Here is a 15124-nt window from a genome sequence, read left to right on the forward strand (position 1 = left end):
TGACTAAAAAGTGACAGCACATTTCTCATCTTTTAGTTTCCTAAGTCCCTCAGAGTTATGAAACGGCACCTCACAGGACAGCTTATTTCTGATTCTCTTGTAACGTGCACATGGTTATTGAAGAATGTCATTATCCTTCCATGACAAAAAATTGCTAGCAAACACCAGCGATCTGATCTTTTGCAGGACGGGGTACATCTGTGTGCGAAGTTTTGTTTGCGACACTTTCATCCAGATCAGTGAGTTTGTAACGTAGGGAACTTGTTCGGAATGTAATACCTACATTATTTATCGTACAAAGTAAGCAACAACACCTGTAGCTGCATGGAAAACCACCCAGAAGCGACAGTAAAAAAATGGTTCAAATGGCTCTGAGCATTGTAGTACTTAACTTCTGAGGTCATCAGTCCCCTAGAACAGAACTACTTAAACCTAACTAACCTAAGGACATCACACACATCCATGCCCGAGGCAGGATTCGAACCTGCGACCGCAGCGGTCCCGCGGTTCCAGACTGTAACGCCTAGAACCGCTCGGCCACAACGGCCGGCCACGACAGTAAAACATCAAAGGTAATAAAATTGTTTCCCAACACAGAAGATACCAGTTACACAATAATTATTACATCTGAACCACAAATGGCACGAATCTTCGAAATATTCGCTTTTGAAGCAGAATTTACAAAAAAAAAAATCTTACGTAAGAAAGCGTAGTGAAGCGTAAGAATGGGCAAATCAATTGACCACACAAAAAAATTTTACGTGTCAATGAAAGTCCTAAAAATAATAGAAATAGGCAACAACAGAAATATGTGCTGCTCATGTATGAAATACGTGTTTATATCCTCTTGCTTTCAGTGGAGTAAGCTGAATTTATGCAGTTGTTCGGAAATATTTCTTCGGGATTAAGTTGTTGTTTATGTCATTGATTCAGTCAGATTTGTCTGTTTTTACATTTATTTTACGTTAATTTATGTCTCTTGATGGTTTAATAACTCATGGAACGCAAAACACAACAGTTAATTCGTTAATTAAGTAGAAAAATACTTAAAAACGAACTTTGTCGTTACGACGCAGTCAACAGTCACCTTTCTAACCGCTTGGAGCGCTAGTGTCGCTCCATCTGTCAAACGGTAACAACATCGGCTCAGAGAGTATCGCGACTGGTATGTTAGACTGTGACAGAACTTTAAAAGAGTGCCAAAGAAATTAAACATGAATCTAAGGTACACGGTACTGCGTGGTTCGTTTCTCGACCTAGTGTAGTGAACCCAATTGTATGGGAAAGAGCTGTATTGAGAAAACTAGCAGCAGTCTGCTACCGGCAGGGCCGTGCGAACGGATACCGCCTGTCACGCTTGGACGTACGGCACAATGCAGACTTCCGCTCTCTGGTGATATCGTGGGAGTGATTTCTGAAGTTCTGCACGCGAGAACTTCCGGTTGCACGCAACACAGGACGCTGCGTGGGGCGAAGCCCTCCATTTTGACCTATGATATCAGGACGTGGGAAACTAAAAATTACAGCATTCATTCATGTTCTGAATTTGTTGTGGAAACTCTGTCACTAAGTAGCTTTATGGCTTTGTTTTCCATTTAGCCGCGTACCCGCCAAATTGAATGAACTGTCTCACGACATCTCAGGCATTTCTTCATTGCAACGTACATTCGCACCTCACAGACCGGAGCAACATTGAGGTGTATAGTTATTGCAGCGGCCGGAACTTCACGCTCTGCAATAGAACTAGCGTCGTTTTCAGTCCATATGTATACATGGTGAAGGTGAAGCAGAATATTAGGACCTGGTGACGGAATGAACAGTCTGAACACAGGATATAAACCAAAAATTAACTAAAGAAAGACGAAAGTAATGAGGATTAGGAGACATGAGAGAAGTGATTAACTTAACAGCAAAAGTCAGAACCACGTAGAAGACAAAGAAAAACTGGGCCACCTTGGAAGCGAAAAAACACATAACGAAGCGAGGAGTGCTGACTAGCACAGGCAAAGAGGGCATTTCTCGCTGATAGAAGTCTATTAGCATCAGCATAGGGCATAATCTGAGAAAGAAATTTCTGAGAATGAACGTGAAACACAACACTGGATGGGTGATAATCATAGACTGTGGGAAAACCGGAAAAAAGAATCTAAGCCTTTGACATGCGGTGTAACACAATGATAGTGTCATTTATGTGGACTGGCCCGGCGGATTAACAACGACGGCCGCTGTGCCGGCCAGCCTGGTTGTGGTTTTTCGGTGGTTTTCCACATCCCCTAGGTGAATACCGGGATGGTCCCCACATCCCGCCTAAGTTACACGACTCTCAGACATTTGAAGCGCATTCACACTATTTCACGATTTACTCTAGACGCAGACAGCTGGGGTACAGTGCTTCCATACCGGGGAGTGTGAGGTGGCGGCAAGAAGGGCCACCCCTTAAAATTAACGATGCCGATTCCGTACTTAACCCTGCCGACCCTGCGCACAATGCCACACAAGGGCAGTAGCAAAAGAAGAAGAAGAAGCAAGATGGAACAATAAATGGAGATTCTCAGCAGAATCGTGGCAAATGCCGAACTTAAGAAGAGACAGGATGATAGGACATTTGTTAAGAGCTCGGGAAATAACTTTATAACTTTTATGACACTCGACGAAGTCGCAGAGAGGAAACACTGTAGGTGAAGACAGATTAGAACACATCCAATAAATAAACAAAGTACTACTCAGAGTTGAAGAGAGGAAGTCGTGGTGAACCGCATCGGTCTATTCACAAGCCTGATGATCGAAAAAATGTGTGCATAAGAGGATAATTTTCCCAAAGAGCATATCTACTTCACAGGATACATATAAGCAATAAAAACCCTGCAGATCGACCATAATTCATTATTACCAACTTTTGATCCAGTTTTAACAGAATCTGTACTAGGAAACTTTTCGACCAACCTATTGTTCAAGTACTTTTTGTCTCCATATCTGATAACTTCAGAAGGGGATAAAAGAATCAGTTTGAAATTAGAGCAGACAATTAATTACAATTAGATTCAAGTAACTTATAATCAATGCAACCAATATGAAAGAGAACAAATTAATAATAGTTTTAACAGTGTACATTGGAGTGATTCGTTCTGACATTAACATCATTCAAGACTCGACATACAGATACATGGAGACTTGTATGCATGTCAGAGACGTTTTTAGATTTTGACACGTGCTAAAGTACAATTATACCACTTAACAATGGTCACTAGGCCAAAATTGCAATAGCTCAAATAAATAATTTGTACAGTCAATGGTGAACATGGTGTTTATTTTAAAATTTTGAGATGATTAGGAACCTTAATCAGTAGAAAATCAGGGAAGTTAAAAATGGTTTGATCACTAAGGGAATTACTTCCACTTTTAAGTCTAACCTTGAACAGGGAAACAAGGATGATGGTGGATGGAGAAGAGCTATGGGTTACTGGTGAATTACGGCGCACCTGCTGATTTACGTTGTATGTGGACTAGGAAGAGGCTTGGAGTCCTTCACGATAAAGTAACATTGTTCAGAAACACGTACGAACTATGAGTTCATCTAAAACTGCAGGACGTGCTATAGCTGTATCAGGCGACAAATCTTTGAAAGCTTAATAAAACATAAAAATTGTCAACTGCAGAAATATCAGAAGTTAAGGACATGCTACACCTAATATTGTCTCACCATTACTTTACATTTAATGGGAAAGTTAATCAACAGAATGCGGGTCTTGCCAACGGCAGTAGCACTTCAAGTTTTCTGGCAGACATATTTCTCAATCATTTGGGAAGTAAGATCTTTAATGAAGACAATATACACAAAAGTAAAATAGTATATTACTTGAGATATGTTGATGACACCTTGCTGCTATTTGATGGAACAAAAGATGAGCTCGAAAAACTACTAGCAGCATTGAATTCTTTCCTCAAAAAGATAAAATTCGCAATAGAACATGAGGGAAACAACAGCATAAACGTCCTAGACTTTAAAATCACATTTTTGCAAAAACATACATAATGTCTTCTGGGATAACAGCAATCAGTGATTTTATAATGTTACTTAAAAACCGTCTTGATTGCAATTTTTTTTATTCATATGACCGGTTTCGGTTCATTCAGAACCATCTTCAGATCTGATATTTTAGTTACAGGAGTAACCCGACCAAATCCAGCAATTTTCACATGCTACGTCACATTTTTTACTCCTGTAACTGAAATATCAGATCTGAAGATGGTTCTGAATGAACCGAAACCGGTCATATGAATTTAAAAAAATTGTAATCAAGACGGTTTTTAAGTAACATCTTAAAATCACAAATCACCAACCACCAACAAAAACACAAGTTCAGCACAAACAGAAAACGCACAAACACAGACATAACACTTGACAATTCACCATGCCATCCCACCACACAGAAACATGCTGCATTTATGTCCATGCTACACAGAGTACACTGCATTGAGTCAAGAATGAGATAGATACAATAAAGAGCTTTGCCATAAGCAATGGCAACACAGCCAAAACAATTGACAGTTTAAGCAGACAAATACACAAAAGCAAGAGAATAATAGGACACACTGTAAAACGAGAGCAAATATTCGCCAGTACCCCTTACCTGGGCCCCATATCACAAAAAATCGCCAACCTTTTCAGAAAAACAAATTTAACAGTTGCAAAAATGGTGCAAATGGCTCTGAGCACTATGGGACTTAACATATGAGGTCATCAGTCCCATAGAACCTAGAATTACTTAAACGTCACTAACCTAAGGACATCACACACATCCATGCCCGAGGCAGGATTCGAACCTGCGACCGTAGCAGTCGCGCGGTTCCGGACTGGAGAGTGTATCAGGTGACACATTCATACGATATCTGACTCACAAATTTGGTTCAAAAAGGAAACTCATGTATTACGAAGTTGTCACAAATGTTCTTTATAAGTATGAGAAAAGACATGATAGTCTGACATTTGAGATACGGCAGGTGAAAAGCTGGAGAACTACAGAGGCTGGGTAAAAAGCACCGCTATGAAGGAACACTTGAACATAAACGCAGATACAAGCCAAGCCAACAGGTTGCGTTATTGCATTTGACAACGAACGGCACCTGTGCGATGTCTTTGATAGGTTTCAAGTGTCAGATGTGGTCAGAATAGTGATCTGTGTAGTTGTGATAGTGCATCAGGTCGGAGCTGAGTGAATTCAAACGTGGGCATTTTTCTGCTGCTCTTATGGTGGGTGCTTCCTTAAGGAAGACAGTGAAAGTGCTTGGTGTTTCAATAGGGACCATATCGAAGACTTATTGCGCATACGGGAAAAGCGGAAAAATATCATCGCTGAGCCACAAACCGGACGAAAGTACACTCATGCTCACAAATAAAGTACAATGCTGATACATGGTGAAACAACGCTCTGGTGGACCGTTTGCGGGTTTAAGTCACCTCGGGGTATGACCATGCAGTGAAATGGACCTGCGATCGTCGCACGGTGGCGCTGACAGCAGTCCACATACAATGAGGTGTGTTGGTGCACGTCAGAGTGCGGTGCAGCGAGTAAGTGTGCAGACGTTTTCAGACGTGCTAATGGTGACTGTGTGTTGAAAATGGCTCAAAGAACACATATTGATGACGTTATGAGGGTGACTGGAGGCTGGTCAAACACAGCAGGTTGTAGCACGGGCCCTCCGTGTCCCACAAAGTGTGATCTCAAGATTATGGCACCGATTCCAGCAGACATGAAACGTGTCCAGGCGCTACAGTACGGGACGTCCACAGTGTACAACACCACAAGAAGACCGATATCTCACCAGCAGTGCTCGCAGACGGCAACGGAATACTACAGGTAGCTTCGCTTGGGACCTTACCGCGACCACTGGAACAGTTGTCTCCAGACACACAGTCTACAGACGACTGAACAGAAACGGTTTATTCGCCTGGAGACCTGCAAGGTGCATTCCATTGACACCTGGTCACAGGAGAGCCCATAAAGCCTGGTGTCAAGAACATAGTACATGGTCATTGGAACAGTGGTCCCAGGAAGGAGTCCAGGTATAGTCTTGCCGGGTTTTTCATCTGGCGTGAATCAGGAACCAGATACCAACCCCTTAATCTCCTTGAAAGGGACCTGTATATGGAGGTCGTCATTTGATGGTGGGGGGGGTGGGATTATGATTGGTACACGTATAACCCCCCCCCCCCCCCCCTGCATGCCTTTGACAGAAGAACTGTAACAGGTCAGGTGCATCGAGAGGTCATTTTGCACATGTATTTGTGCCTTTTCAGGGGTGGGGTGGGTCCCACCTTCCTCCTGATGGACGTTAACGCTCGGCCCCACCGAGCTACGATCGTGAAGAAGCACCTTGAAACGGAAGATATCAGGCGAATGGAGTGGCCTGCCTGCTATACAGACCTAAGCCCCATCGAGCATGTCTGGGATGCTCTCGGTCGACGTATCGCCGCACATCTTCAAGCCCCTACGACACAGGAGCTCCGGCAGGCACTGGTGCAAGAATTGGAGGCTATATCCCGAGTATGCCAACCCGTTGTGCGGCCTGTGTACGTGTGCAAGGCGATCATATCCCATACTGATGTCGGGGTTCATGTGCAGGAAACAGTGGGGTTTTGTAGCACATGTGTTTCGGGACGGTTTTCTCACCACCAATACCATGAACTTCTGTGTCGTGTGTGTTCCCTATGTGCCTATGCTATTAGCGCCAGTTTTGTGTAGTGTCACGTTGTGTGGCACCACATTCTGCAATTATCCTTAATTTACGAGCATAAGTGTATAGCGAGCATTCGTGACGGACGGTCACTGCAGAGGAAAAAAGCAATGGGATGAGAACTGCAAAAGTCGCTGCAAAACTTGATGTCGCACCTGCGAACACTGGACTCGCATTCGGGAGGAAGACGGTTCAAACCCCAGTCAGGCCATCCAGATTTAGGTTTCCCGTGGTTTCTCCGAATCGTGTAAGGCAAATGCCGGGATTGTTCCTTCGAAAAGGCACGACCGACGTCTGCCTCCATCCTTCCCTAATCCGAGTTTCTGCTCCGTCTGTAATGACCTCGTTGTCGACGAGACGTTAAAAACTTATATCCTCCTCCTCCTCGCAGCTGAAAAGGACGTCAGGACCATAAAAATACGAAGGGATCTCCATAATTTTCGAAGTGCAGGGCGAGCTGGAATTCCAAAACCACAGATCAGTATTGCAAATACCTGTAACTGAAAAACGTGGTGGCTAAGCCATAAGACCTGGACTATGGAACAATGGAAGAATGTAATTTGGTCGGATAAGTGCTACTGGACAGTGTTTCCAACTTAAGGCCGAGCTCACGCCCTTAGTGTAAAACGTAGGGAGTATTCGGTGATGCTTTGGGTGGCGGTATCGTGGTGTTTCCATGGACCCCAGGGGTACCGTGGATGGTAGCATAACTGCCTATGATTATGTGACCAGTCTGGCTGATCAGGTCCACCTCATGGTATGATGTTTAGTCCTCAGTGGTGATGCTATGTTCCAAGAAGACAGGGTCCCTGTTCACACAGTTACCGTCGTGCAGGATTGGTTTTGTGAGCACGAGAATGAACTGTAGCACTTCCTATTTTCACCACAGTCTCCAGATCACAAAATAATGGTGCTTCTGTGGTTTTCTTTGGAGATAAAGATGCATGGTGGCTACACACCTCCATAGTCGTTACCTAGACTTGGTGTAACGTTCCCCTGAAAACTATTCAGGATTTGAAACTTCCTGGCAGATTAAAACTGTGTGCTGGACCGAGACTCGAACTCGGGACCTTTGTCTTTCGCGGGAAAGTGCTCTAACAACTGAGCCACCCAAGCACGACTCACGCCCCGTCCTCACAGCTACACTTCTGCCAATACCTCGTCTCCTTCCTTCAAAACTTCACAGAAGTTCTCCTGCAAAACTGCAGAACTAGCACTCCTGGAAGAAAGGATATCGCAAAGATGTGACTTAGCCACAGCCTGGGGGATGTTTCCAAGTTTGGAAGGTAGGTGACGAGGTACTGGCAGATGTGAAGCCGTGAGGACGGCCCCGTTGTGCTTGGGTTGCTCAGATGGTATAGCACTTGCCCGCGAAAGGCAAAGGTCCCGAGTTCGAGTCTCGGTCCGGCACAAAGTTTTAATCTGCCAGGAAGTTTCATATCAGAGCACACTCCGCTGCAAATTGAAAATCTCATTCTGGTATTCGGCATTTGTATGAAGCCACTCTGGGATGACTGGAAGCTATTTTGAACGCCAACGATTCTCCTGCCCCGAGTTCGGGATGATGATGTGTTTTCCTTTTGGGGTTCCCGTATTTTTGTCCAGGCCCCTCCTATGTGAACGGAATGATCCACATGCATTTATGACCAACAACAAAGAAGACCAGGAAGAATTTTCTCTCAGCTGAAAGTATTTCAAGACAAACACGGTGGTATGTCACCCGTACCGTTGCGTGGCGCACCTGTGCATGCCACAACTAACCAGTTGTTACTCTCAGGGTAAAACTTTTATCACCAAGCTCTACAGCGTTACTAATAGTAGTGGTTGTTATTGTTGCAGAAGAGGAAAGTGTGCGTGTTTTAGTGGAAGCAGAAGGGATAGAGAAGGACAAGTTGCTGAAGTAAAAGTAAGAAGACAAAACTACACTTTTCCCACTCCATCGGGCTGGCTCGTACAGCAACCATACAAAGATAATTTTTTATGCTTAGAAATAAGCATACGCCAACATCGCACTAAAAAGGTTGTGTACCTATCCAATATATAAGAAGCTGTAAGAATTTTTTTTAACTAAAAAGAAGTACAGTAGCAGAGGCAGAACTGAAAGTGCAAACGTTACCTTCGATACACATGTACAGACATAATGGCAGAAGGAGTGGTGTAGCGACAGGATTGCAGACATGGGGCTTCGTCTGGACACAGTGTAGTGAAACTGACCAACATAGCTGAAGATGTGCACACATGTGTACAATTAAGGACTGGACTTTCCGCCTCGTGTGGCTTAGTAGCCAAACTTCACACAGGCAGAGTGCAAGAGTGATTCTGAAATAAAATTTTTAAAAAAATTGTTCAAATGGTTCTAAGCACTATGGGACATAACATCTGAGGTCATCAGTCCCCTAGACTTAGGACTACCTAAACCTAACTAATCTAAAGACGTAACACACATCCATGCCCGAGGCAGGATTCGAACCTGCGACCGTAGCAGCAACTGGGTTCCGGACTGAAGCGCCTAGAACCGTTCGGCCGAAACGGCCAGCTAAAAATTCAATGACGATCATATAACGGGGATTAAAAATTAGGCTACTGAACAAAACATTGTGAAGGTCGAATATATTAAAATAATAAATAAACATAAAGGGGTTATCTAAATGAAAATTAGAAGAAAAATACTGCATAGATCAGCAAAGGCAGCGCAAGTTGTAGTAGTAAATGATGTGGGCCTCAATAAAATGTAGTCAAGTATAAAAATAGGTATTTGTCAATTTCACTAGACTGTGTTTAAACGAGGCCATAAGATTAATGTGGATCTATCGCTGCTCCGCCGCACAAGCCGCTGTATGTGTATCGGAGGTAACATTTGGACTTTTCAGTTCTGCTTCTGTTACAATACTACATCTTAGTTTTAATGATTTTATTATTACTTCATATTTATTGTACAGGTACAAGCCCTGTTTGGTGTGATCTTGATGGTCTTCACTATGCTTGTGACTGATGAATTCTTCTCGGGTTGTCGGCCGAAGATGATGGGTACGAAACTCATTGAAACGTTGCGACAAGACGACGCCACCACTCGGCTGATAACCCGAGAAGAATTCATCAGTGGAATACGCCAAGGAAGACTGAAATCGCATACATTCACTATGCTTATTTCACAGCATATAAGCAAAGGTAATAAGTTTTCTTTCTAGTGGTTCGCAGGCACTTTTTTGATATTTTTATTTCGAGCCGTCTGTGATAGGAACATACCTCTGGCTATTGATGTTTCCTTTTCTCCTTTTTTTTTGTAGATAATCCGATGATGCGCTGATAGATGAAATGCATCATTAAAACAGTAAGTTCCACAGCCGAGACTTTTTTTTAAAATTCAAAATAAGAAGAAACTGGTTGAATGCAAGAAGGGTAGTCTAAATTGCAGTAACAGGGGAAGACTGAAAAGATGGCGCTACTCGTTAATGCGACATCGTATTAGCCAAAATCGTGAACAGAGATTGAAAATACCGCTTCAATTGTAAGGTTCTTTTTATTTAGAACACGACCGGTTTCGGGCTCTTATACGCCCATCATCAGGTGTTATAACTTGGTGCAGTGACCTCAGGCGCCTCGGTGGACGAGTACAACAGCGAGAGCAGAGTACCCCGCGGCGCCCGCGGCCACAGCACAGAGTTGTAACACCAGATGATGGGCACATGAGAGCCCGAAACCGGTCGTGTTATAAATAAAAAGAACATCGCAACTGAAGCGGTATTTTCAGCGTCTGCTATAAGGCTCAGCTACGGATGTTCCTCCAACAGGACTGTCTGTGAAGTCGTGAGGTTTCAAAGGGCGGAGAGGTGGCGCAGAGAGCAGAGCGGGCGACTCACCAGCAGCTTCTTGGCCTTCTCGGAGAGCGAGGAGCCGAGCTTGAGGTGGGCGGCCATCCACATGAGCTCGGAGACGCTGAACAGACCCGGTAGGTGGTCGGCCTGCTGGATGTAGCTGGCCTGCCGGCGCAGGCGGCTGTCGCCCGGCTGCAGCGGCACCTCGTCCAGCCGCAGCTCGCCGCCCATGCCGCGCGTCCTGCACCCACACCAAGCACCCAGCCTCAACTAGCGCCGTTGCAAAGTACCGATATACAGGGTGTTACAAAAAGGTACGGTCAAACTTTCAAGAAACATTCCTCACACACAAAGAACGGAAATATGTTACGTGGACATGTGTCCGGAAACGCTTACTTTCCGTGTTAGAGCACATTTTATTACTTCTCTTCAAATCACACTAATCATGAAAACACACAGCAACAGAACGTACCAGCGTGACTTCAAACACTTTGTTACAGGAAATGTTCAAAATGTCCTCCGTTAGCGAGGATACATGCACCCATCCTCCGTCGCATGGAATCCCTGATGCGCTGATGCAGCCCTGGAGAATGGCGTATTGTATCACAGCCGTCCACAATACGAGCACGAAGAGTCTCTACATTTGGTACCGCGGTTGCGTAGACGAGAGCTTTCAAATGCCCCCATAAATGAAAGTCAAGAAGGTTGAGGTCAGGAGAGCGTGGAGTCCATGGAATTGGTCCGCCTCTACCAATCCGTCGGTCACCGAATCTGTTGTTGAGAAGCGTACGAACACTTCGACTGAAATGTGCAGGAGCTCCATCGTGCATGACCACCCGTGGAGGCCAATCAGCTGCTGATAGTGCCTGCACACGCTGTAAATGGTACGGAAACAACAGGTTCTACCGTAGCACTCTCCATACAGTCACGTGGTCAACGTTACCTTGTACAGCAGCAACTTCTCTGACGCTGACATTAGGATTATCGTCAACTGCACGAAGAATTGCCTCGTCCATTGCAGGTGTCCTCGTCGTTCTAGGTCTTCCCCAGTCGCGAGTCATAGGGTGGAATGTTCCGTGCTCCCTAAAACGCCGATCAATTGCTTCGAATGTCTTCCTGTCGGGACACCTTCGTTGTGGAAGCCTGTCGCGACTCAAACGTACCGTGCCACGGCTATTGCCCCGTGCTAATCCATACATCAAATTGGCATCTGCCAGCTCCGCATTTGTAAACATTGCACTGACTGCAAAACACCGTTCGTGATGAACACTAACCTGTTGATGCTACGTACTGATGTGCTTGATGCTAGTACTGTAGAGCAATGAGTCGCATGCCAACACAAGCACCGAAGTCAACATTACCTTCCTTCAATTGGGCCAACTGGCGGTGAATCGAGGAAGTAGAGTACATACTGACGAAACTAAAATGAGATCTAACATGGAAATTAAGCGTTCCCGTACACATGTCCACATAACATCTTTTCTTTATTTGTGTGTGAGGATTGTTTCCGGAAAGTTTGGCCGTAACTTTTTGTAACTCCCTGTAGAGAAATTTCGATATTTTTCCAGGCAACATTGATATACATATCGAGTGCCGATATATATATATATATATATATATATATATATATATATATATATATATATATATATATGTGAAGATACTAACTGTTCTCGAAAGAACAGATACCATTGACGACCGTGCATCTTCTCTGGCGACAGGTGTTGTTAATATACCTTGATAGGGACAGCTGAAACTGTGTGCCCCGACCGGGACTCGAAAGTGGGATTTCCTGCTAACATGGCAGACGCCCTATCCATAAGAGCCACCGAGGACACAGATGAATAGCGCGACTGCAGGGTCTTGTCCCTTGCACGCTTCCCGTGAGACTCACATTCCCAACTGCCCACAATATACATACGTTCAAATGGTTCAAATGCCTCTGAGCACTATGGGACTTAACAGCTGATGTCATCAGTCTCCCAGAAGTTAGAATTACTTAAACCTCACCAACCTAACGACATCACACACATCCATGCCCGCGGCAAGATTCTAACCTGCGGTCGCGCTTTTCCAGACTGAAGCCCCTAGAACCGCTCGGCCACTTCGGCCGGGTATACATACGTAATGTACCTAATAGGTATTTGACTATGCACTCATTACTCGTGCACACCAAGGTAACGATTACCGTAAGAGTTCTGCCAACCTGTGCGCATTCGCACAGACGAAGGTCAATGGCTGGGTAGCCTTTAACTATATATATGAAGACATTAACTGTTCTTGAAATACAACGGTATCTGTTCTTCCGAGAACAGTTACTATCTTCATATATATTAGTTAAAGGCTACCCAGCCATTGACCTCCGTCTGTGCGAATGCGCACAAGTTGCCTGATCTCTTACGGGAATTGTTACCTTAGTGTGCGCGAGTAATGAGTGGATGGGCAAATATGTACTAGGTACATTACGTATGTAGATTGTGGACAGTTGCGAATGCGGGTCTCACGGGAAGCGTGCAAGGGATAAGACCCTGCAGTCGCGCTATTCAGCTGTGTCCTCGGTTTCTCAGATGGATAGAGCGTCTGCCATGTAAGGAGGAGATCCCAGGTTCGAGTCCCTGTCGGGGTACACATTTTCAGCTGTCCCCATCGAGGTATATCAACAACACCTGTCGGTAGCTGAGGGTTTCAATTAATATATATTGCAATTTTCGGTAAATATTTGAAATTATTCTTTTGAAATTACAGTAGGACATAATTTTACTTTCACCATGTGAGGAAATCATACTACTTTTTAAGCTATCATTATGCCCAGTCTCTCTCGAAATAGAAGGCACAAAGAAGTCTTTCGATTGCACCAGCGAAGGGTGGTGGTGGTGGGGGGGGGGGGGGGGGAAGAAGTGGTGAGGGTGGGGAGGGATTGAATGAAATAACATGATTTCCGAAGTGAGAAAATAACACACCAGTTGCGTTTAAAAACAATTCTTAACGCAACTTTCTTCACATCGGCATTCTTTAAAAAGTTGTTGGTGAAAATGATTAACAAAAATCTAAATGAGAAAATCGGTCTTTGCGGTGTGCAGAGGCGTGTGAGGGGAAATGCTGACGTAATCGGCCCTCGGCACTGCCAACAGTAACAGCAGCGTTTAACTGCACCAAAGCAACTCTCACACTTCGACTGCTAGTTGGCTGCCGTTTGCAAAAAAGGAAAAACACGGAAGGCGACATGAATTCTTCTGGACAAATACGATATGTGACGAAAACAAACGACGGACCCAGGGGACACCTGTTACTGTACCACTTACATGCAGTTACCGTTAGCAAAGTGGTTACCGCCAAACGTAAACGTGCATCGTTTTCCTTTCAAGTCTTGCTCTAAGGGCGATAAGCAGGCAGCTAGCTTGTTGATCTACAGAACATCTAATAATAAATCATGTGTTTTGCAAAAATAGACATAATGTCTGCAGGGATACCGCAGTCACGCAGCATGTGAAGGTTGCGTAATGTGGACGGGTTACTCCTGTAGCCGATTTTTGCAGTTCTGAAGATGGTTCTAGAGGAACCGAAACCGGCCATATGAACAAATATTTTGCAGTCAAGGCGGATTGTAAGTAACACTGAATAAATCAAGTGCCTGCGAAAGGCAAAGGTCCCGAGTTCGAGTCCCGGTCCGGCACGCAGTTTTAATCTGCCAGGAAGTTTCATATCAGCGCACACTAGGCTGCAGAGTGAAAATCTCATTCTGGAAATAAATCAATACTTAAATATACAGTTCTAAAACTGGCAGTATATTTACAATGAGCAGCCGATTTTTTTTTTTGTCAGTACGTCGAAAATCTTTCCGTCGAAATACCGATATATCGGTATTTTTTTTTTCGATGCAACGAGGGCTGATAATAATTTGTTTTTAAATATTGAAACCGGATTCCCAATATTTTTAAAAATACCAACAGTGCTAGCCTGAGCAGAGTCCCGTGTCGAGGCCGAACGGGGAGCCGAGCTCCCGAAACTCAGAATCTTATCTGAGCACGCTGTGACGATACGGAAACGCTTCTGTGCGTACCAAACACAAAGTAATGTCTCCTATTTTTTCCTCCTTCACTAAGCTGATGACAGAGTAATCATAAAACAACACTGTACAAATTCAGAAAATAACCAACGTTGATGTACGTACAAGAAGATTTACAGTGATTGAAGGTGAAGCACCTGACTAAATCTATGATACTCTGAAGAAGGAGAACAGGGATGCGACAGTCTGACATCACCACCGTTAAGCTGGTATTACATAAAACACCTACAATATACAGGTCTGCACCATTACCCCAGTGCATCATATTTAGTAACCGTGCCTGTGACTGAGAATCATGGAAAAACGACTATCTGCTACCGCACGAGCCATGGTTCAAATGGCTCTGAGCACAATGGGACTTAACTTCTAATGTCATCAGTCCCCGAGAACATAGAACTACTTAAACCTTACTAACCTAAGGAATTAGGTTAAGAAAGCAGGTGTTGACAGATGTGAAAATTACCGAACAATCAGTGTAATAAGTCACAGCTGCAAAATACTAACGCGA

General features: G+C 44.2%; 1 protein-coding gene across 1 annotated transcript in view; it reads right to left on the reverse strand.

Annotated features, from left to right (window-relative positions):
- LOC126278108 (ATP-binding cassette sub-family G member 1) overlaps positions 1 to 15124 on the reverse strand; it is a 463862-nt gene that overhangs the window by 79091 nt on the left and 369647 nt on the right. The window contains exon 3 of the mRNA XM_049977984.1: positions 10596 to 10791. Coding sequence (XP_049833941.1) covers positions 10596 to 10791 — 196 coding nt within the window. The remainder of the gene's footprint in view (positions 1 to 10595; positions 10792 to 15124) is intronic.

The sequence above is a fragment of the Schistocerca gregaria genome, chromosome 6, assembly GCF_023897955.1.
Source record: "Schistocerca gregaria isolate iqSchGreg1 chromosome 6, iqSchGreg1.2, whole genome shotgun sequence".
NCBI classification, from domain to species: domain Eukaryota; kingdom Metazoa; phylum Arthropoda; class Insecta; order Orthoptera; family Acrididae; genus Schistocerca; species Schistocerca gregaria.